The sequence below is a fragment of the Anarhichas minor genome, unplaced genomic scaffold (assembly GCF_050575085.1).
Source record: "Anarhichas minor isolate MPS153535 unplaced genomic scaffold, ASM5057508v1 ptg000033l, whole genome shotgun sequence".
NCBI lineage: Eukaryota > Metazoa > Chordata > Actinopteri > Perciformes > Anarhichadidae > Anarhichas > Anarhichas minor.
Window position 1 is genome coordinate 4,133,565 of NW_027466479.1, and position 22,192 is coordinate 4,155,756.

Genomic DNA, 22,192 nt, shown 5'->3' on the forward strand with positions numbered 1-22,192 from the left:
AAAAGATAGTAGTACGACTAAAAACAGCGTATATAGTGACTGAGAAAACACAATGAAATAACAAACAAGAAACTCCCTCATTAATTGATTGATCACAGACATTATGAAGCAAAAAAAAAGTAGATGAATATATTTTCAGTTAAAGTTGTCTATTGTTAGTATGGATTGATAACATGGTTGTGCTAGATCTGTACAAGGAAAATACATTTTACATTTACAGCATCACCTTTTTACTGCCCGGCTTTCTTTAGAACCTTTTCTTCAGGCAACTAGAGATAAAGATCAGAGATGAATTTGAAAACCAAAGCCCATGGGCAGCGTGGTTCCAAGAAGGTAGCGTCCCAGTGTAGGAAAACAACAGCTGCTTAATTATGCAGGCATGCAAAATGAGTCGTAAAGGGGTAGGGACACTTCATTATCTACTCTGAAAAAATGGAACAGGAACTCTGAAGTGAGTGATTTCCATCTGAATGGAGGTGGACTTTCTCCTCCAGAAGGTTCACGTGATGAAGAGAGCAAATCTTTAAAATAGAAAAGTTAGAGAAAAAAAACATTTCGAATGGGATTGCATTTAGGCAACAACACCAAACAAACAGCTACAGGACAGGCAATGCTGAACAAAGATGATCACTGGCATGAAACCAGATTATCATGCTTCCTAATCCTATACGAGTAATCTCTCTTGGAGCATATGTCTTTGAGCCTTTGTAGTTCAGTTAGAAGGGTGTGATGTTGTTGTTGACTGTTTTTGGGGAAAATACTGCTTGACGTTTATACCAATATATGCCAACAATATCCACAATAGAACCAAAGAAAGAGGGACAGTGGAAGAATAGAAGGTAAGAATAAGAGTAAGAAAAGAGAGAGAGGGAGAGATCCGTGTGTGTGTGTGTGCTGAGAGAGCCAGCCGAGCTCAGGTGTGAAATACTGGCTTGTCTCCAATAGAGCAGATCCTTAATAATAATAAAGCTCTAATATGTAATTATAACAAATCTCTTGTGCAATTGTCCACTTTTAGGAGTATATTTTACATTTGATATGTTGGTGTTTGATGTTTGAGATTGGAGTTGTGTACAGCCATTAATCACATAAAATCAAATAAAAATTACAAGCCAGAGTCAGTACCATCTTTCTTGGGATGGATGTCAATATGACAAAATATGAGCACGGTGCACCGACCATGCTGTCATAGCTAATGACTGCATCAGGATTTAGCGACAGTGTCAAATACTGCTTCAGAGAAAAAAAGATTATCACAGACCTTGTCCTGGAATCAAGAGTGCTTTTAATTAGAGATGATCTCGTGATTGGAGATTAGTCCTAATTAGTTATAGCCGGAGGAAAGAACATCTGGCCAGCTGGTGAAGATTAGGGGTTCAATTGTACCGACTTGTATGTTCCTATGAGAATACTAAAAAAACACTATTTCCATTTTGAGCAGAAGCCATTTGTGTAAGATCTAATATCCAGTCACGTACCAGGCTCCTCTACTTTTTGGTGTGCCAAACTCCAGGTTAGCTTTGAGGTTGTAACCTGGAGTATGTTGTGTTATGTCGCCATCTGGTGGCCACTCAGCTGAACTTGATAAGAAACAAATCGATGTTTGTCATTAAATTACACGTGTAGTTTGTTTCCAGCTACTTCAAGTTATTAACAGTAATGTAAAACTTACTTTGTGTGCATCAGCGCTACTGCGCAACTGAATGAATGATCCATATTTTGATGATACCTCAGTATCTTTTATTCTGAAAGACTCTAACGATCACGATCAGTGTTCTTTTGAAATTAATGTTTCATTAGTTCAACAGGTTATTATCTATCACCAAGTGGCCATTACACAGTGTTGCGCCGTCGCTGGCCTAAACAGAATCACAGTTATAGCTATTTTATAATTTAATAATTTTTCACAAATACACTACATGTATTCTAATTATTTGATTTCCCATTATCTTATTTTCTCATTGCACAGCTATTGTCTTCCTCAGTTGCTCTGCTTCCAGTGCAGCTTGTTTTAAGTAGAGCTTTTATCCAATCAGATTTCACCTCTGTGTCTCTAGGTAAGAAGAGAGGCCCGAGACCTGCTAGAGAGCCTTTGCAGTTTAAGTAAATGGGGACAATATTGTTGATTGTCATCGTCTTCAACCAATCAGATCTTTAGTTTGACATGTTGGGCGTATTCTTTGACATGTCAGAGTTGTCTAGGTGGCCTACAAGTACATCAGCATTAAGGTGCAGCTCAGCATTAACATGCGGCATGATTGGTCAGTGGGCTAGCGTGACTGTTGTGAAGCTGAAGCTAGCTAGCAGAAGTTAGTATTAGTAGTAAGAGTTCAAGTTGAAAGATACGTAAGAAGTTATGACATTGACATGACATTTTTAGTGTTTTGCTTGACCCAGCCAGGAAAAGGATTTGTACGAATGGTATTTCTGGCTGACAGCGTCGGAGAAACATTGCACATTTTATGGTAAGAATGCGTTTTATTTGCGACTGAGCGTCTTGGTGTTTGGAGCTACTCTAGATTTGCTAACCAAGGCAGCAACAAGACACCATAGCACCACAGGACACTCACAAGCTACGGTGCTTTTGAAATTTTTTGCTGAGACCCGAGTGGATCTACAACTCAATGAACGTGTTCGGAGGAGGACCTCTGGCTGGAGCCGCACCGATGTTCTGTACAACCGCGTCATTAAACTCTTTGTTAACAAAGAAAGGAGGATGGACTTTGTCTTTAAGTGAACAGCAGCTTTGGTAAGTGAACTGCTTTTGTGTTTTTACATCTGCAGTAGCGTTACTACTGTGTTAATGTGTCTATGGTGTCGTTTTTTTGATATGGTTAATATTGTTCCCTCTGATGTGAATAATATTTGAATGGCTCGTGCTCTTCAGTGTGCGGTGGAATTCATATTTTAGTGCCAGTTTTGCTGGATTGATTTGTCATGCCTTGTTGTCATATATATATATATATATGTATGACTGGTTCTTGTGAGTTTGTTCTTGTCATTGTGTTAATTACATTGATTTTGACTATATGCATTGTCCGTTATTGACGAATTATCCCGTCATATGCGGGGTTAGGGTCGGACATTTGATTCTCTGTTTGGGCTTTTGTTTTCTTCTACAAAGCAAGAATGATGGTCTGGAGAAATGGGGATTGTGTGGAGATTGCTTTATCCCTGTTTGAATCAGTAGGGGACAGCTGCCTAAACGCTGCGGGGAGTTTGCAGCGTGTTGGTTTTCTTGCTAAGCTAGTTTAGCATAGCCTCCCAGAACACACGTGCCTCACCAGGGTACAATGTTTTGTTTCCGGGGTCAGACAGCATGTTGCCAGTTTGAGCAAAGTCCACCGAAAACATATTTTCCACAATTTAAGCTTCTGCATTTTCCAAATGCACTAGTATTATTCAAACGTATTGTTCGGTTCGTAAGCCTCGTACTGAACGGTTTAATACAAATATATGTATTGTTACACCCCTAGAAACAAATATTAACCGTAGCTGTGGCGTCATAATGAGGTTATTAGGAGGTGGTTCAACTGTAGGACAGCACTGAAGGCCCATGTATAAAATACACGGCCCACCACTGTGAAAACATAATATTGTATCTTAAAAAGAGTGTAGCTTTGGAAGATATACTTGACTTGAATAAATCAGACAGTTGACTGTCATTTATTTATTCATCTATCCATCTATTTATTTATCTATTTAAAAGGATCCCTATGCACCTGATGCCAATGGTACCAGCTAGTCTTCCTCGGGTCTGAAATAGTACATCTTATTCATCACATACTGTATACAACATCACACTGTTACGCTATGTTCATCACATATAAGATAAGATAAGATAGACTTTATTGTCCCGAAGGAAATTTGTCTTGGAAACAAACATACAGTGTACAGTGACTGCTGTTAAAAAACAATACAAACATATTGCATACATATATTAGATACACAGACTGTCGCCAGTCCACATACTACACACACTACCTACAGTATTTGCAAAAGACTGCCACCAGCCAACAAACACATTTCACTCTGCCCATTCGACAACGCACCAGTAGTGTATAGTTAAGATATTAAAAAAAATAAAAAATCGGTGTTACAGGGGTTAAGCTCTGGCTAGCTTGCCATTTAGGGCTTTGATGGACAAGGGGACAAAGGAGTTCTTAAAGCGGTTGAGCCTGCACTGGGGGACTCTGAAGCGTCTGCCTGAGGGGAGAAGCTGATATTCAGGGTGGAGGATATGAGTGGGGTCCGAAATAATCTTCTGGGCCTGTCTGATGATAGTGTCATCAAAGACGGCCTGGAGTGTGGGATGCTGTCTGACTCTCATGATTTTCATGGCTCTTTGTGTTCGCCGGGTGATCTGGGCTTTCAGCTGCACACTGAGGTTGCCAAACCAGGCTGAGATGCCAAACCGCAGGACGCTCTCAACTATGGCGTGATAGAAGAGGAGCAACACTTTCTGGTTGACACCAAAGACCCTCAGCCTACGGAGGAAGTGTAGCCGCTGTTGGACCCTAGTGCAGACATTTTCTACCTGAACACTCCATGTCAGTTTGTGGTCAATGTGTGTGCCCAGGTATCTGTAGGAGTCAACCTGTGCAATGTTCTGGTCATGAATAACCACTGGTGAGTGGTCTCCAATGTATTTGGGGTCGAATACCATCTCCTCTGTGTTAATCACCTTTTAACTACTAGCCCTATTTTTAGGCCTCTGCTCGAAAATTGCATACCCATACTCAAGAGAGTCCACAGCTCTAACTACAAGGTCTATTTTAATAATTTTGATGGTTTAATACAGGTAACACTTGTGAGATGTGTTGAATTGTGTAAATATTGTGTATATGTTACTGGTTAATAACTGATACACTTATGGCACAGCTCAAGTTGAAAAAGTTCCAGGTTCGCCTGAAAAAAAGCACTTGTATTGAACTTTTTTTTTTTTAAATAATGCAGATTGAAGCCTAAAAATACGCCACAGACATAGAACAACACGTTTTACATGTCCCCACAACATATTTTACTTCGATTGAGTGAAGCAGGCCAGCATAAATGGTCATAAAAAATCAAAATCTTGATTTTCAGAACCAGCTGTTGCATTGCTGTATACTAATTTTATATACTATATAACTAAATATTAACTATATATTCACTTTTCTTATCACTAAGAGTGTTCAATAATCCTAATAAATCAGTTTGACACCATTTTGAATAATTTTGAGCAGTTATGTATCATATCTGTCATTCATAACAATAAATGGCTCATAATGTGTGTCTATGTGACCCTGGTAAGGCCTGTGCTTGGCCGATTTACTAGTGTGAGACCTTTTTAGATGTGGGATAGTCCAACGGGAGCCATGCGGGGGTGTTTGAGAATCTCCGTGTCACTTTACTGACTAAAAATCGCAAAATGCAGGGCGAACCCCCCTCTCTACATGGATTGGTCCACCTCACAGAATCGGCTGCCATTTTGCCATTCATTCCGCCAGCGCATTGATACCAGTCACAGACACGCAGCACAAGATAGAGCAAAGAGCTGTGCCGAAATCCGGTGGAATAAATCCGTTTTTCATCGCTAAAACCGTCAAAAGTTTTTTTTACCCAATTTTTTCTCGTGACCTGTGGCTGATGTTTGAAAGAGAGTAATTTCGACGACGCTGATCGTCTCCGGGTCGAATCACGCCCCTCCTACATGTTTTCATCCGCCATGTGCGATCCCTGCTTCGTGTCTAGAGATCCATACAGAGACCATAGTTCGTCGGTTTTTGGCCAAAATTGTGGCAAATCTTCTAGATATTTTCCAGATATGATACTAGTTCATGTATAATTGTGTTTGCAGTGTATAAAATGGCTTACATGACGTTGTTACCCATACTTTCTTCGTTAAAACGGTATATAGCATGTGTGTAGCATTTATTATATTCGTTTCTGAAAAGTGCATTTTATGACGCTCTTCGCTAAACCGTCTCGCTCTGCCCCCAAATGGGGGAGACTCGTAGCCAAGGTGTAAAGGCTGAACTGAAATCTACAAACAACAGTCTAGCATAGGCCCTCGGATTCTCCAGGTGTTTAGTCACTAGGTGAACTATACTGTTGGTTGCATCATCAGTGCCTCTCTGCTGTGTGTATGCAAACTGGTAAGGATCTAGCTGTGGGCCTACATCCAGCCGTAGTTTGCTCACCATGAGCTTCTCCATACACTTCATTACAACAGAGGTTAGAGCAATAGGTCTAAAATCATTATTCTCTTGTGGACAGGGTTTCGTATGATGATTGCCTTTTTCCATTGTGTTGGTACAGTGTGAGAATCTAGGGACCTCTGGAAAATAGGGCACCAGGCAGGTGTCAATTCATCTGCACATGTTTTTAATAAGAAAGCAGAGATACCATCTGGACCTGTGGCCTTGTTGACATTGATTTGCTTAAGGACCTTGTTGACAGATTTATGGTCAATCTCTAGCCTGTCAACATCATCAATAGCAATACTATTAAGCACCATGTCACATTCAGCAGAGAAGTGCATATGCACCTCTAACTGTCTTACATTAAGTGGCCGTTCATTCAAATCTACATTAAATTATATTGTAGCTAGAGGGGGGTAGCTAATGCAATGATTGATGGCACGATAAATGGGGAAAAATTATTTTTATTTTCTGTTTTAGTGAAATGAAAGTTACATTTGATAGTTTGACTGTGTAAAAATTTTTGCAAACTACACATTTTGATGCATATAAGGTGAACAATAGTTCAGGTGGCTTAACATTAAAACTTTGGGATACATTTGTACACTGGGGATTTTGTCCTGCATCACTTACATGGAAAGCAATGATGGATGGCCAATATGAACAGAGGGAATAATTACAGTAAGCAAACACTGTTTCAATGTCAATATGGGAACCTGACTGAAAGAAATTCTTAATGTTCTGGTTAACGTTGGCATAAGCTATTTTGGTCAAATATAGGATTCTCGTTAGAGCCGTGGTTTCTCTTGATTCAACATAAAACAGACAGCGTGATTCCACCTGGCCCTCAGTTCTTCATTAATAATATTGGATGAAAAAAATACTTAAAAAATTGTACAAATCAGTAAATAAATCCCATAATATCAGGTTGAACAGGAAATACCAACTGAACATAAAAAAGTGAATTTGACGCTCCAAAATATTTAGTTTTCCTGAGACTGTAAATCATATCATTTTACTTTGTTTTGACAATCAGCCAGCTGCCTAAAAGGCTACTGTTTATGTCTGTGCTCTTTTAACTGTAAACATGTCAGTCTTGGGGGTTACTTGATTTCCAAGTGATTAGGTCCCATCTCACATGGGAGTAATGAGTCCCCGGTCCGATTCTACATGCCTCTCTCTCCATAGCCCTCAAATAATCCTTTCATGAGAAAGCCACTAGTTCCTGGTGTAGTCCTGCCCTGTAGTGGTCATGTTACTTCCATGTTGTGTGGATGTTTTGGTCCAATGCAGTTTTCCCTCACCTACCAGCCTGTAGTTTCTGGTGGAGTCTGCACACACAACCAGGTACTGTACCTCTACTCGACTGTACTGGCCTCATTAAATGCAAACACACTAACACTAGAAGTCTTCCAAGAGCTCTATACTTTCATTAAAGGTCAGGATTTACACACGGCCACAGCCGGCTCAGAGACCGAGACTAAAACAGGGAGACAACAAGCTGGCTGCTAAAAGAAAGCAATTTATTTGTAGCCAACATAAGTAAACCAATATAACAGCACTCCAACATTAACCGCAGCAACAGTGTTACACCAGTGACAACAAGGCTCTTCCGTCCAGCCCCAGGCTGCTGAATGAAGAGGGCTTTTAAGGCAGAACCACAACTCAGCTCAGGTGTGGCTCATCCAGCTGCCGACCCTCCAATCAGCATCTGTAACAGATCATCACACACACACACACACACACACACACACACACACACACACACACACACACACACACACACAACAGGGACACCTAGTGTTTGGGGGGAGGAGGGTCGTCACAACACTGACTCAAAACCAATGCCACATCAAATAGCTGACATTGCTTTTTTTTTTACTCTTGAACCCCGATTTTACCCCTAGTCTTCTAAACCTTCTTGAACTGCCAGTCAATGCAAACACATGTGAAGCAGCCAATCTCTGTTCAAATCCACAGAACTGTATTTGATATTCTAGTGGAGATCCCAAAGGTTCCAAAGATACAAACTGAGATTTGTAAAAATGTGTATAAAATGATGCAGAAGACATGTATTTATTCATGTATTTAATAATACAGTTTAAAGTTACAGGGACAATTTATAGACATTTGTGTAAATGTGGAAGTTTAGTCACCGTGGCTAATTTTCAACTGCGGTCCCTATGCTGGTGTAATGACAGCTGCCTGCACATGAAACACATTAAGACAGGAACAGCAGTATTGTACATTTATCAAAACACATTTCATAAAACACGTGAAATACTTTAAAACAAAGACAACAATACATAAAACATAAAACAAAGCACAGTTAGGGTTATTTACATAGTATGGTCACACACACAATTGTCTTTTTTACCATAATGTTAAATGAGTTTTAATGGCTGAATGTGTCACTGTTCCATGTGTGAACTGCGCTCACTGAAAACTGTCTGAAGGCACTCCTCATTATACAATTACTACGTTTCCGTTTGGTGCAACGGTGCAGCCACAACACCATTGATTTTAAAGTTAGTGTGATAAAGAGCTGATACAGAATACATGTAAACAGTGTGGAATAAAAGCATTTTAACAACCTCAAAGCTACTTAGCGAGAAAAAAAGAGAAACATTTATGTTAAGTGGTTGAAACCTGAAGTAGCTTTAAAGTTGCAGTAAACAATAACACATACAGTATATATCTGTGTGCGCCAACACTTATTGATCATATTTATTACATGAAATCTACTTGTCTGATGCATCATTAGATGCATTTATGTAGCAGTTTTATCCAAAGTGCTTTACAGTGTGTCTATTGACACACACACACACACACACGCACCAGGATTCAGTGTCTCGTCCATCCATGGACACTTTGACATGTGAACATCAACCTGATGGTGTCTCTGGATGCTTTGGGACATTTGAACAAGACTTTCCTTTCCACAAATGTGCATGTAATGGCATATGTGTTGGTATTACATGAGGTTTATATACTGATTGTTCTCAAGCACTGCTTGGATATATCTTGTTATGTGACATTATTTTATGTTATGTTATCTTGTGTTATCTTGTCTCATCTTATCTTTCAATACATTTCATGCAAGTTATTCATTTTATTTTATCCCACTTGGGGGCACTCGAGCTCTATTATTCCGGTAGGAGACTTATGGCAGCCAGCTGACAGACGCCAGTTCACCAGACTGAGGAGTGACGGGAAATCACATGGTTGTCTTGTTGGTTGTCTGGTTGGTTGTCTGGTTGGTTGTCTTGTTGCATGGTGAAAATGCCTGAGAGAAGCACTAGGGGTGCTGAGCCTCTAATGTTCTTCATCACATGACTTCACCCTCCTGCTGTACTCCTAGAGACCTCTGACATCCTGAGGATCTGACTGTCCTGGTGTTTAAACCCCTGAATCACTATTAAATGAGCTTTTTATAAGACAGTGTGGTGGTGAGAGAGACGGCCCTGTGACTGAAATTCAGCTGATACAATGTCCTCCATTTCCCCAGTCTACAAGTCGATGAAGCAGTGTCAACCTTCTGTTAAAATATCACATCTTACATAGTATGTCTGGTTACTGGTGCGATCTAAAACAACCTTCAGTATGAATTCTTTAAACAGAGGAATAGAACATTCATGTGGCTCTGTGGCTTCAGATGTCCCTTTCACCTCTCTGCACTTACACGCTTGTGGTTTCCTGTGGATCTAATATGCACACAACACAGAACCTACACAGTTCAGAGAACTGAGAATACCACATAACAGTACTGCTGTATGGTAACCACTTCTCAACCCAAAGTGGTCTGTGTGTTAGGGGTGTTTTTTTACATTTGCAGTGCTGTTTTGTTGCTTTCACTAGATGGCAGTCACCAGCAATGATTCAGCCTTTTGCTGAGACTTCTGAGAATAACATGATTTGTGCCAATCTACCAGGCAGGCACTTTCCAGGAAATCACGTGTCTGATGATAAAAGTGGCAAATACAACCAACCGAGGCGCTGTTACTCTGCCTTAAAGGATTCAGCACAGGGCAGGGCTGTGGTTTTTTTTTAAGCTGACCGAGGATCAGTTTCTGTTTTCTACATTTTGCTCTCCGAAGTCAACAACAGACACCAGATCAGTGTTTTAGTATTTCCTTTGTTCATGAACCGGGACTTTCCTTAACTGATCATGTGCTGTGTGTTTGATTGGATGTTTTTTCTTCATCATTAACTGCAGTAAATGTTGCAATTGCCCGACTCCCCAGGGGAAGTTAGGGGATTCACAAAAAGACAGTGGGGCTTTACCTGTCTGTTAAATAACACTGCAGCTCCCTGCTCAGTGAAGAGGACTGCACAGTGCTTACTTTTGCCTCATTATATCCAGAATAGTATTATGACTTAACTGAAGTACTTTATTTGCACATGTATTTTTAAAATACTTTTAGTAGCATTGTGTTTCACCATGTTTCTGAGTCTTCTATTCTATTCTCACTCACCTGTCAAACTAAATGAGGTGAGGTGGGAAAGAAGCTACATCGGTGTCATTTCTGTTGTGCTTTATGCCGCATCGGTTCCTTTTTATTATTTTTGGTATCAAGAGGAGAAGAGAAGCAAGTATTATGTGACAGTGAAGCCAATCTGTCCTGTGACTCTGTATCTCGCTAAAATGACTTATTTTTCATTTGCACTTCAGTTCCTCTGTGTAGGATTGTACCAACCAGCTAACGTGTTTCAGGGACAGGACATACGTACAATACGACATATACAATAGGCTTAATCTAATATTGTTGTGGTTGTGTCGCACATCTATTTAAGGGAAGTCTGTTTGCAGTGGTGGAAAGTAGATACATACATTTACAAGTACTGTACTTGATGCACTTGTACTTTTATTTGAGTATTTTCCATTTTATGCGGCTTTATACTTCTACTCCACTACGAGAGGCTATTGTACTCTCCATTTACAGATAGTTACTTTAAGAATTAATGTTTGACATAGAAAATACACAATGAGTTTATAAAATACAATAACTTAAGATTAAACCATGTGACCCCTTAGAGTATTTTCACATCGCTGTAGTGGTACTTTCACATGACTGAAAAGTTATTTTACCACTGAATATATTTAATATAATATAATATGAGCGGGATAGCTGGCCCTTCGGAACAGATACAACCTGATTTGAAGTATTCTATAAGGCCTGGTGGAAGTGAAGGACAAAGGTTTGATTAACTCATAAGTGTCATCAACATCCACTTGCTCTGTCAAAGTGTCCCTGGTGCCTAAAAGTCAATGAAGTCATGACAGACAGTCCAGTTTTAAACATATGACAGGCAGTGTGGCAAATCTTTTGTATAATATCAAATATGTTTATGTGACAACTGCTTAAAATAGTCGACAGAAGCTGCATATCTTTGTGGTAGAGAGGAGTGCCAATAACACCAGAATGCTCTCAGTCACAAGAGCTTGGGCTTGGTTGTGGTTTGGATGAGTCACTGAATGCACAACACTGCACAGAAAGGGAAAGTAAGAAGAGAAGGGACTTTCCAGCTCGGCAGTGTCGTGGTGCATTGGTATGGTGCAGAACCGGACAGGCAAAAGCTGCTCAGCACATACGCACATCCAAAGACACACACAGAGTACAGTAGGTGCACACTGAGGTTTGAGGATACACATGACTCTTTTCTAGTACACCATAGATAAATACTGCCACAGTCACTATCATCTTTTTTTTGACCAATTACCCGTTATTTACTAACTTCAAACTCACGCTGTCGGCCATTTTGGGTTTGAAGGTTTTTGAAGGTCTCACCTTAAGATGGCGTACTTTTTGACATTTGCTTTTTCCACTCCTGCCTTCATAACCCGCAGGCAGCACACAGTTGTTGATGGGGAAGCAGCCAAGTTTATGATGAGTCACCGAGCCGGGTTGTATCTCCAGAGTGTCAGCTTTTTTAAGAACAATGACAAATAGATTTGGTTTCAGCCGGATCACCACACATTCTATTAAGTCATCCAGGGGATTCAACAAAGTTTGAATCAACAGCAGAACAAGATTCATGGAGAAGCATGTGATCATTCAGTTAATGTTGGAACATGCAAATAAGTTCATCTAAAGTTAAGTAGGCAAGACATTGCAAACAAAGAATGGGGATAAACCATTCTTGAACTTGACCTATTTTAAATGTAAATGTAATGACGTAATGACGATACATGACGTTTTAAAAGTCTTGCAGTAGTCCAGGAGAAACAAATGCCCCACTGGTCTGCAGCACGTGACTTCAGCCACCATTTTGTGGCGGCACAGATGTCTCGACAAGATGGCGACCAATGTTGCCTAAGCTGAGCCTGCTCTCTGTCAATAGAGGGGGTTGGTGTTTTGACATAATGCCGCATATCGCTTCACTGCACCTTTGGTTTTTATGACACGTCACCGGGCAACTTTCCAAAAAGCCTCACTGCCGGAACAAAAAAAACAGGGCTGGTAGTCAGGGACTTTCCAGGTCCGCTCAAACAATAAAGACAACCCCCCCCCCCCCCCACAGTCAAACCAGAAACAGAAACACTAATGTTTGATTAGAAAAGCTCAAACGCCTCAGACTACTAACCAGTATAACAAACTCACAACCACCACGCTCAGTAACCTGAATAAATACATGTGAGTAATTATTACGAGCTGCGTTTCCCTCCTTTTCATCGCACAGTGCAGTGAGACTCATGCCGGGTCCGTTGTTGTCTGCATAAAACCTGCAAACTCTGAATTTTTACTGTGGAATTAAAAACTAAACCACATGCAGATTTTTGCATAAAACTTAACATATTTTACTTTCACTTTGTCCTATGAGACCTTTGTTGAATGAATGAATGAATGCACTTTATTTATATAGCACTTTACACGCACAGAATTCAGCACAAAGGGCTTTACAATTCAGGTTTAAAGACCATACACGTACACAAGCAGGAGGGGAGAACATGTCAGCGTGTGTGTTATATTATAGTGTTATATTTAAAGGCAGAGTGTTCCGTATTTTTGGCGTGTCGTGGCAAAAAGTAGCATCCTCAAAGGTGTTTGTGGCGACCTTGGGAACAGTAAGAAAGAGCAGCTTTGCAGGATCTTATGGTTCGTGGAGGATCATAAAATGATGATGCAATCTGTCATATAAAAGGGCAGCGAGGCTATTCAGTGTGTTAAAATCTAAGAGAAGAACTTTAAATTCTAAAAGATACAGGGAGTGTAGGTTGCATGAAACAGGAGTTGTATCATCTCTCATTTTAGTTTGTGTTAAAACCCTGGCAGCAGCATTCTGAGTGGTCCGTAGCTTTGCAATGGCTACGTTTGGTAGGCCAGAATAAAAAGCGTTACAGAAGTCAAGGCGACTAGAAACAAAAGCATGAACGAGGCAGTCGATGAATTCAACTGAGCTCACAATTGAGGTCCAAATCTAAAACGACGCCGAGGTTTCTTGTGGTCGTGTCTGCAGACCAGATGTCCCAGTTCAGCAAGTACAGGATCCCTCTTGTTGTTGGGCTAACGAGGAGGATCTCAGTCTTATCTTCATTTAGCTTCATGAAGTTCTTGCTCATCCACCCATTGACAAGTCAGAGGTTTGGGTCATCTGCCCACACACATCTGTTGAATGGCTTTATAAATATGTGACACAAGGCTTGACAAATATAATCCAACAGAAACATTCTGTTTGAAACATCAATCTTTTATTTGGGACGTACACATGAGGCAACCTTAGGCCACTCTGATCATAAAAGTTTATGGCGTCAACTGTGTGCTGTTGTGTTATTCATCTGTACCCAAATACAAGGCCATGAAATAGAAAACCATAGCGTACATTTCGTTTGACTAATTTACAATATCTAATGTCATTTCAACAAAATGTATAAGAACAAAAGTACACTACTAAAGTTGAGAAGGTTCCACATCTTTTAACATTTCTGAAAAACATATGTCCATGTTCTTTCATTTTCAATATTTATACAACAATATTTACATAAACATTTTATCAGGTCTGTGTGTATATGTTCTGTATGTGTGTGGCCACTTTATCACTCAGAAAAATATTATGGCTTTCAAAATAACAACTCTTTTATTAGGTTAGCTGCTGTTGGTCCAACGTGCATCACGGTCACACAGAACAATTGTCTCACAGATGACATGGATCCACAGCACCGGCTCAGTGACAGCGCTTTGTCACTGTGGTGAGTTCCCCTCCCTCAGTTTGTAGTAGCTCCCCTTTAGGTCCATCAGTTCCTGGTGAGTCCCTTGTTCCTGAACTCTGCCGTCGTCGATCACAACGATCTGATCTGCCCTCTCAATGGTCTTCAGCTTGTGAGCGATCACCAGCAGGGTCTGGTTGGGACAACTCGCCAGGGCCTGCTGGATCTGTGCAGAGTCAATGACAGACATATCCCCGTGAAACTTTCCCATTTGAGTACTTGCATTGAGACGATTACTTTCTATATTACAAGTTTTCTGAAAATGTATTAAATATGCAAACGATGCATTATCTTGTTAAATACTGCTAATTTCATTAATTTCAAGAACAGAAATGGGAACATTGGATAAAGACAGGTTAATGTTCATGTCATGTTTTAATATGCAAATGAGGCATTATCTAATGGTAACCTTTGGTGAATTTAAGATAAATCTACAAACGCAAATAGACACATAGACAGCTTAATGTGTAATTTGGATGTTTTAAATACTGACTGTATGTTTTTAGTCAGAAGTGACTGATGGTAATGAACTCTGGCCCGGAGGGAAGTTGTGACATACCTTATTTTCACTCGTCATGTCCAGAGAGCTGGTTATTTCATCCAGAATGAGGACCTGTGGCTGCCTGACCAGAGCTCGAGCAATGGCGATCTGCTGCTTCTGGCTCTTGGATAGATGGCCGCCGCCCTCACCCACCTCTGAGAAATAACATCATAAAATCATAACGGATTGAGGTTCAAGGTGGGATGCAGATACAGAAAGACAGAGAATGACGTCACTCTCCCTCTGTGTGCGTGTTGTAGTCCGAGCTTCTCTGTGCTTTAGCGTGCGCCACTGGCTAGCTAGTGGCCACTGCTCTGCACTGCGCTTGTACGGCGGTAACAGATGATAACGGCATCCTGACCGACAGCGTCGTCGCGGAGACGCCTTCAGGTTACTCCCCCAAGTTTACACTGCTCGTCCTGTCCGCACTGTTGCCGTTGTTTGCACTGTTAGCTCTGTTAGCACTGTTAGCTGCTAGACGCCAGCTCAAGCTTAGTTTATACTTGACGCAGTGAAGCCGGTGCGAGGTGCGGGCAATAATGTTGCGTTTCTTTATAATGCATGTAATACTTGACTTGTTTCTTTACAGGGCTTGTATAAAGGCAATAAAGTATATCAGATATGAGTACAGATATTTCCTCCAGGTCATTGTGGAGGTTAGTTTATGGCATTTTACCGGTTACACCTACAGTCTATGGGCATATCTATGAGTTACACTCGTTGTCTTTTTGATTCTTCACAGTTCATTTTGTTTGTACGCTCTCTGGTGTTTCGGGGAATAATGCAACTCACAGCGCATAGAGTTTAAACGCCTCCGTTCATGCATGTCTGCGGAGGCTCGCGCTACGGCGCAACGTGCAAGTATAAAAAAAGCTTCAGCCGTTGCCAAATTAAGCGTGGAAGCAATAGATATGCTCTGAATGTCGAAATTAGCAGCTTCAATAAATAGAAAGTCGATAGATATAGTAAACAACATCTATGTTATGGAAAGGATTACTTTGTCCCTTCGCCCTCAGAGAAGTGTGTTTATTCAACTCTGGAACAAGTGGGTGAGATATGTGAAACCATTACGGACAGATAATGAATGACCCTGTAACGTTGCTTTAGCTTAGGAAGCCTCATCGATTTTTATCCCATTCTCTCTCAAGACTGTGTACACTCTATCAAAATTATACAAAGTTACCCAATTTTGAAAAACTGTGGACAGCATATATGCTGGTGATGGTGTATACTTTGTAATCTAAGCTACTGTCCAAAAATTACAAATTACAAAAAAATAAATAAATAGAAAGTCAATCTAGTTCTACAAATGCTATGTTCTTCACTCGACCATCCAAAGCAGGTTTTTACTCGATGTGGAAACAATAGCAGGGGTGGTTATAAAAAGGTTACCTGTATCGTAGCCCTTCTCCAGCTCCATGATGAAGTCATGGGCGTTGGCTTTGCGTGCTGCTTCCTGGATCTCATCCAATGAGCATTCAGCAAGCCCGTAGGCGATGTTGTCTCTGATGGAGCCAGAGAAGAGCACAGGCTCCTGGCTCACCACAGCAATCTGTCAAACACACTCTCATCAGACTGATGGCACTAATAAAGGATCATCTTATCTTGCCTTCCATTTAGTCTGCTCATCAGGCCATTACACAATGTGCAACATGTGTTATGGTTGAACTGCAGTCTGGTCTAAATAGGCTAGTAATAGTAATCTCTTGTTTTTTCACAATAGATTTCTTCCCGTATGGATTGTCGAATGTTGTATTTGAAACTATAAAAACAATTTAAACACAGATAAGAGACAGAAATTCTCTAAGACAGGAGGTCACAACAAAAGAGTAGTGTGCATCACTTGAATAAGCCGTAATGATTAATTACCTTCTTGTGGAGGAAACGGTGGTCATAGGATTTCAGAGGTTCATTGTCCAATAGGATTTCTCCATCCTGCTGCTCATAGAAGCGCTCCAGCAGACTCACACATGTGCTTTTTCCTTTTCCAGATGTACCCACCAGTGCCGTCATCTGACCTGACTTCAGCTCCAAAGAAAAGTCCTGAAACGAGGAGATAACAACGAAAACAAAATAGAGTTTTGTGTCGGTAGTTTATTATACATAAGTTTATAAGTAGTTGTAAATACTTGGGAGGGAACACCTGTGTAAATAATTTACATTAGCTCGTCACTTTCTATACTTATCCTGTTTTTTCCACTATTCATTTCAATATATATTTTTTTTTCATGAACTGTACAAATGCATGCTAAAGAAGTCCCCTTGTCTGTCTGCCGGTCAGACCTCACCTGCAGCACTGTTTTGTTGGGGCATGTAGGATAGGCGAAGTTGAGATCGCGGAAGATGACGTGCCCTGTCAGCTGATCCGGTTTGAGTTTCCCCTCCATGCTGACCAGAGGTTTTCGGTCCAGGTACTCAAACACTTTCCCAGCAGCCCCCACCGAGTTCAGCATGTCGCCAAAGATGTAGGTGAGTGTCTAAAAAATGTCATAAAACTGAGCACTTAAGAACATAATGTTTTCATTTATAGAGTCAATGTTTTTGCATGCAATCATATGTTTAGGATAGTGTGGGACAGGCATGTCTGGTTAGACATGCTTAAAAGCTATGAGCCAATTGAATATCATTCCTGAGGACATTCTTTTAAAAGCAACCACATCTTTCAATAAAACATATTAAAACCAAGCAGTTATATACCCTGATGTTGTCTCCAAGATCTGACTGGTAGAGGATAAAGGAAACCAGGTTGCCAGTGGTCATCTGTCCACTCTGGATGAACAGCCTGCCGTAGTACAACATGACGACCTGCATGCCTAACCCTGTCAACTATAGACACACACACACACACACACACACACACACACACACACACACAGGAAGAACTACTGTTACATCAGGTGATATACAATGATACGCTCAGTACTACGTTCACAACTACCTAATTTTTCTAAAAATGACAAAGTTCTCACCCTCCGTGCGAGAAGATAAACAGCTCTGACGGTGTTCTGGCTTGTCTTGAGGACGTGTGTGTCCATCAAGCGGTTGTCATAACGACGGGCCTCGTGTTTCTCTGTGTTGAAGCTCCGTACCACCTGAATACTGGACACTACCTCGTTCACAACTTCATTTGCCTGAGCCATCGAGTCCTGCACCGCCAGGGACAGCCGCTGAGGGAGGAATACAAAAAGACAATGAAAGTCATCTTAGTACTTAAGGTTCGGGTAGAGAATGTATTTTAGAAACTTTTTTTTATATTTGCTGAAATAAATAAAATTAAAAAAAATACATAGAAAAAATCTGTCAGTAAATGACTTTTGAAGCTCTTCCATGTCTTTAAAAAGACGGGTGCTAACAAGTGTCTAAATGAGACTATTAAGCGTCAGCTAGTCTGCTTTACAGCCTGGTTGTGTAAACTTGCGCTTAAGCGACTGAGGTGCAGTTTGTTTATAGCCTAACGTTAGCTTTTAACTTCTGACAATTGCATTCATGCTTCCAAAAGCACTCCAAAGCCATGTTTGTTGTTTATGCTCATAATGATAATTTGAGGCTTTGGGGGGACGCCAGAAGGGAGGGGCTGTCAGTGTTGCCGACTTGGCGACTTTCTCACTCGATTTAGCAACTTTTGGAGCTAGTGCTACTATCTAATTACATTGGAAAAAAGTTGACGACACAGTGCTGGTTGTTTCGGTTGAATCATTTAAAAAGTAGTTTTCAGATGTTCTCCAGCAGCTCCTACTCAGGCCAGCAGTATTTCTGAGTCCGCTGGCGGGGAGGGAGGCACAGGACACAGAACCAGAACCAGAACCAGGACTGTGAGGGGCAGACTGTCAGAACCCGCGGCAGTAAAATGAGAGGTTTTCTAAAATGGACTCTGGTGCTCGGAAACACAACTGCTTTTGTCCACAGGGAGCATCAAAATCAACACAAAATGAAAGTTCCACATAGTAGCTTTAAGTTGAATAAGTAAGGGCGAACCAGAGTCCTGTACATTAGTGAAGGAAATAAATTATTTGAATCTGTAATAAGATATTGTCATCAGAGATAGAAGATGGGCCCAACCAATGGTTTAATATTTGTTTTGTTTCTGAGCACCATTTGTCTCTTGAAAGACATAAGGACATATCTGTAAATCCTTTGAAGAGAAGGAGTTTTTGATCAGTTAAAATGTCTAAAAATAGGGATGGAAATGATGCATAAACAGGATTCTGTGGATCTCAATGTAAATTCAACATTTCTTATGAACCTGCCTTTTACCTGGTAGTGTGTGTCATAGATGTTCTGAATGAGGCCAGTGATGGGCGTCTCCATCAATACGAGGAATGTGAGCTTCCATGAAAGATTCATCATCAGGGAGATCATGCCCAGTGTCTTGATGAACGTCCTCAGCAGCACATTGACATTGAGACAGACCGCTCTTCCCATCAAGGTGGTGTCTTTAGACAACCTGGATGTGATTTCACCTACACAGGAAATACAGACAAATGACTTTCTGTTATGTTCTGTCGTGTTCCTCTCTAGTATGTCTAGTCCTGTGACACCCTTGTATGTTCTGCTCCATTCTGTCCGGTTTCTCTTAACTCGTCTTGTTCAGTATCGTCCAATATATGTGTCTTTATATGTGTGATTTTGTCTTGACATGACTTGTTCCAGCCGTCATGTGCACTGATACATTATTCATGCAGTATGTTTGCATGTTATATAAGAGCCTTACCCGTCTTTGTGGTCTCAAAGAATCCAATTTCCTGTTTGGTCAAAGCCCCAAACAGCTTGACTTTCATCCTGCATGTGAAGGCACTGATGGCACAAAGTAAGATACCCCCTCTGCAGCCTGCACTCAGAGAGCTAACGGATCACAAAAAGAGACAAGTCAGTCAGAATTCACCTTGTGAGCCACAGGCGCATGTTGGTGGATGAGTGAGGAGGGGATAGAATAGTCCCACCTGCCCACAGAGTACAGGCCCATGAAGAGGAGCGCAGACACAAATTCATTCGGCTGATACTGAGTGCCAAGGATGTCAATGACTCTCCCAGTGTAGAACGGGATGAACATCTCACCTGAGGAGAGGGACGTGCAGAATACACATCAGACACATACAGAGAGATGAAGGTGCAAATCAACATCATCAACATCATCATCATGAACGTGGTCCAGCGTATCTCTTCAGCAATAGTGTTTCAATTCCCACATTGAGAATTGAAAATATGTGGAAATAGTGACAATGACAGTATTCTTAAAAAAATACTTTCCACTGCTGATAGTTCATAATTGTCCATTTCCTGAGCATCTCTTTACTATGGGCTGAAATCATCAAAATCATCATCATCAACCTGCACTGGAACCTGAGTTCTTAATTTTGTTCCCTTTCATGTACATCATGTACTGGAATGACAATTAATTATGCTCATCCTCCTCCTCCTCATCTTCATCATCATCATTATCATCACCATCTACTTACACAAAACAGCCAGCGTCAGCATCACAAGCCCCCCAAGCAGCAGCAGATATTCGGGGGAGTACAGGCGCAGGACTCTCACAAACAGCACTCTGGCTTTCTGCTTCTTCTCTTTACCGGCGGCCGCGTCGTCGGCGTCCGGGACGGTGATTTCCCAAAACAGCGCACCGGCCAGCGACGCTCCGGCACACATGAGCCAGCAGCGCGCATCCGCCGACAAGCCACATTCGGTCTCCTCGTGGTAGAGCGCTTTGGTCCCGGTCTCAAACACCGCGGGCAGCAGACTGTGCGACGCGATGACACGAATCAGCAACGGGTTAAGGTCTCCGAGGGCGAGCAGAGTTACGGCGGTTAGTGCCGAGCACCGGAGAGCCGCGTGGACCCAGAGACGCGCAAAATGTCCAAACACGCTGTGAGTCGCCACTAGTCCCGCTGCGTAAAACAAGGACAGATCGACGCAGACTGCTAAAGTCAAAGCTACGACTTTGCGGGTAACTGTTGCTGTATTTCTTGCCATTTTGCAGCTACAGTCGTCTGCGTACCCTGCTCTGTCTCTGCAGTCTTGTACTGATGGTTTTGTCCACTTTCACTTTCACTTTCACTTTCTTGCTTTGGACCAGTGGTTTCCCCGAAATCCCAACTGCTCCGCACACGACGATATTCAGGATTCCTAAACTGAGTGGGTTACACTCCTCAACCATTTCTGATTATTACTAAGCACCTGCATAACACAGCAGCTCTAACATAGTGTCAGTGACTGAGACATAACAGCATAAAGGGATGCATTGTGAAGAAAAGAGAAATAAAACAATTAATCTTTCAACACAGGCCTTTTATTTTATTTTAAATTTGACATAATAGACATAAAAGCACGTGCGGGAACATATGCACAATGATAATGTATATTCAAAATGCATGTAGGCTTACATTTAAGCAGGCTTTAAATCATGTAGACAGGTGACCAACCATCAACCGTTATTAATCTAGTCTGATTACTGGATGAAAAGCACTAGAGTAGAGAAAGGGGAGTTATGATCTGGAGATGGTACAACAAACTTGACTTTGACTTTTTGCTGCCATGCTTGTCACACTGAATACCTCACACAGACTGTGTGAGTCTGCTGCTCAGTGAGTGTTTCTGTGCACTATTTATAGTGAGGCTGATTGTTTAGCAGGTTTCATCCATTACCTTTATTTACTCTGCACTAAGCCTCATTAAACTAGTGGTGAGTAATCAGACCGATAACTGTCACTTTGAGACGCAGACTATTTCTTTATATTCCGCTGAGCCAACGCCAAGGAAGGCTACAAACATTCTGTATTTACTTTTTATATGTAAGTTAAAACAGTTTTGTTGTCTCTTAGAAACAAGGACATGCTGCTATATGATCAATGTTACGTGCACTAAAACTCTTTATTTGTCATTTATAGGTTTTTGGGTTTAGTTTTTAAAATGTATTTATTTGTTGTGTCGTTCTGATAAAGTCGCTTTTTTGCTGCAATAATTTAAATTCTGTGTGAAAGTATTCATGACAAAAAATACAGTTTGAAACTAGTATTACCTTTTTGCTGTTATAAGCCTCCGACAACCAGTCATGTTACAGTTTACATCCATTTCTGCCCAAAATGTCATCACTTCATCATTTTATCCTCTAAGACATTTGTGTGAAATTGTCATAATTAGCAGATGAATTCCAGAGTTATGCCCACATGTTTTATGAGTTCACAGTGACCTTTGACCTCCACATTTTAATCAGTCGGCAAACTTAATTACTAATTTCCACCTTGACAAAGGCAGCGCTGACACATC

General features: G+C 41.0%; 1 protein-coding gene and 2 long non-coding RNA genes across 3 annotated transcripts; 1 reads left to right on the top strand and 2 right to left on the bottom strand.

Annotated features, from left to right (window-relative positions):
* Nucleotides 1-7,688: 7,688 nt before the first annotated feature.
* LOC142965396 (uncharacterized) lies at nt 7,689-12,602 on the bottom strand. Its single transcript, XR_012957660.1, has 2 exons — nt 11,972-12,602; nt 7,689-7,893 (listed from the first exon to the last, which is right to left on the bottom strand). It is a non-coding gene; the product is annotated as an uncharacterized LOC142965396 (long non-coding RNA).
* Nucleotides 12,603-13,850: 1,248 nt separating this feature from the next.
* tap2a (transporter associated with antigen processing, subunit type a) lies at nt 13,851-20,964 on the bottom strand. Its single transcript, XM_076106296.1, has 11 exons — nt 20,386-20,964; nt 19,870-19,984; nt 19,641-19,771; nt 19,184-19,389; nt 17,899-18,096; nt 17,627-17,755; nt 17,218-17,406; nt 16,799-16,972; nt 16,322-16,481; nt 14,948-15,084; nt 13,851-14,554 (listed from the first exon to the last, which is right to left on the bottom strand). The coding sequence occupies exons 1-11, from the start codon at nt 20,897-20,899 to the stop codon at nt 14,363-14,365; spliced, it is 2,145 nt and encodes a 714-aa protein (XP_075962411.1). The 5' UTR covers nt 20,900-20,964; the 3' UTR covers nt 13,851-14,362.
* LOC142965392 (uncharacterized) lies at nt 14,871-21,887 on the top strand. The gene is made up of 2 exons (XR_012957656.1): nt 14,871-17,398; nt 18,011-21,887. It is a non-coding gene; the product is annotated as an uncharacterized LOC142965392 (long non-coding RNA).
* Nucleotides 21,888-22,192: the final 305 nt, after the last annotated feature.

Coding starts and splice junctions, on each gene's coding strand:
- tap2a (XM_076106296.1), bottom strand. CDS start 20,899: ATGGCAAGAAATACAGCAACAGTTACCCGCAAAGTCGTAGCTTTGACT. Junction 19,390..19,640: donor CTTTGAGACCACAAAGACGG/GTAAGGCTCTTA, acceptor TTTCCTGTGTAG/GTGAAATCACATCCAGGTTG. Junction 15,085..16,321: donor GGAGAAGGGCTACGATACAG/GTAACCTTTTTA, acceptor GTTATTTCTCAG/AGGTGGGTGAGGGCGGCGGC.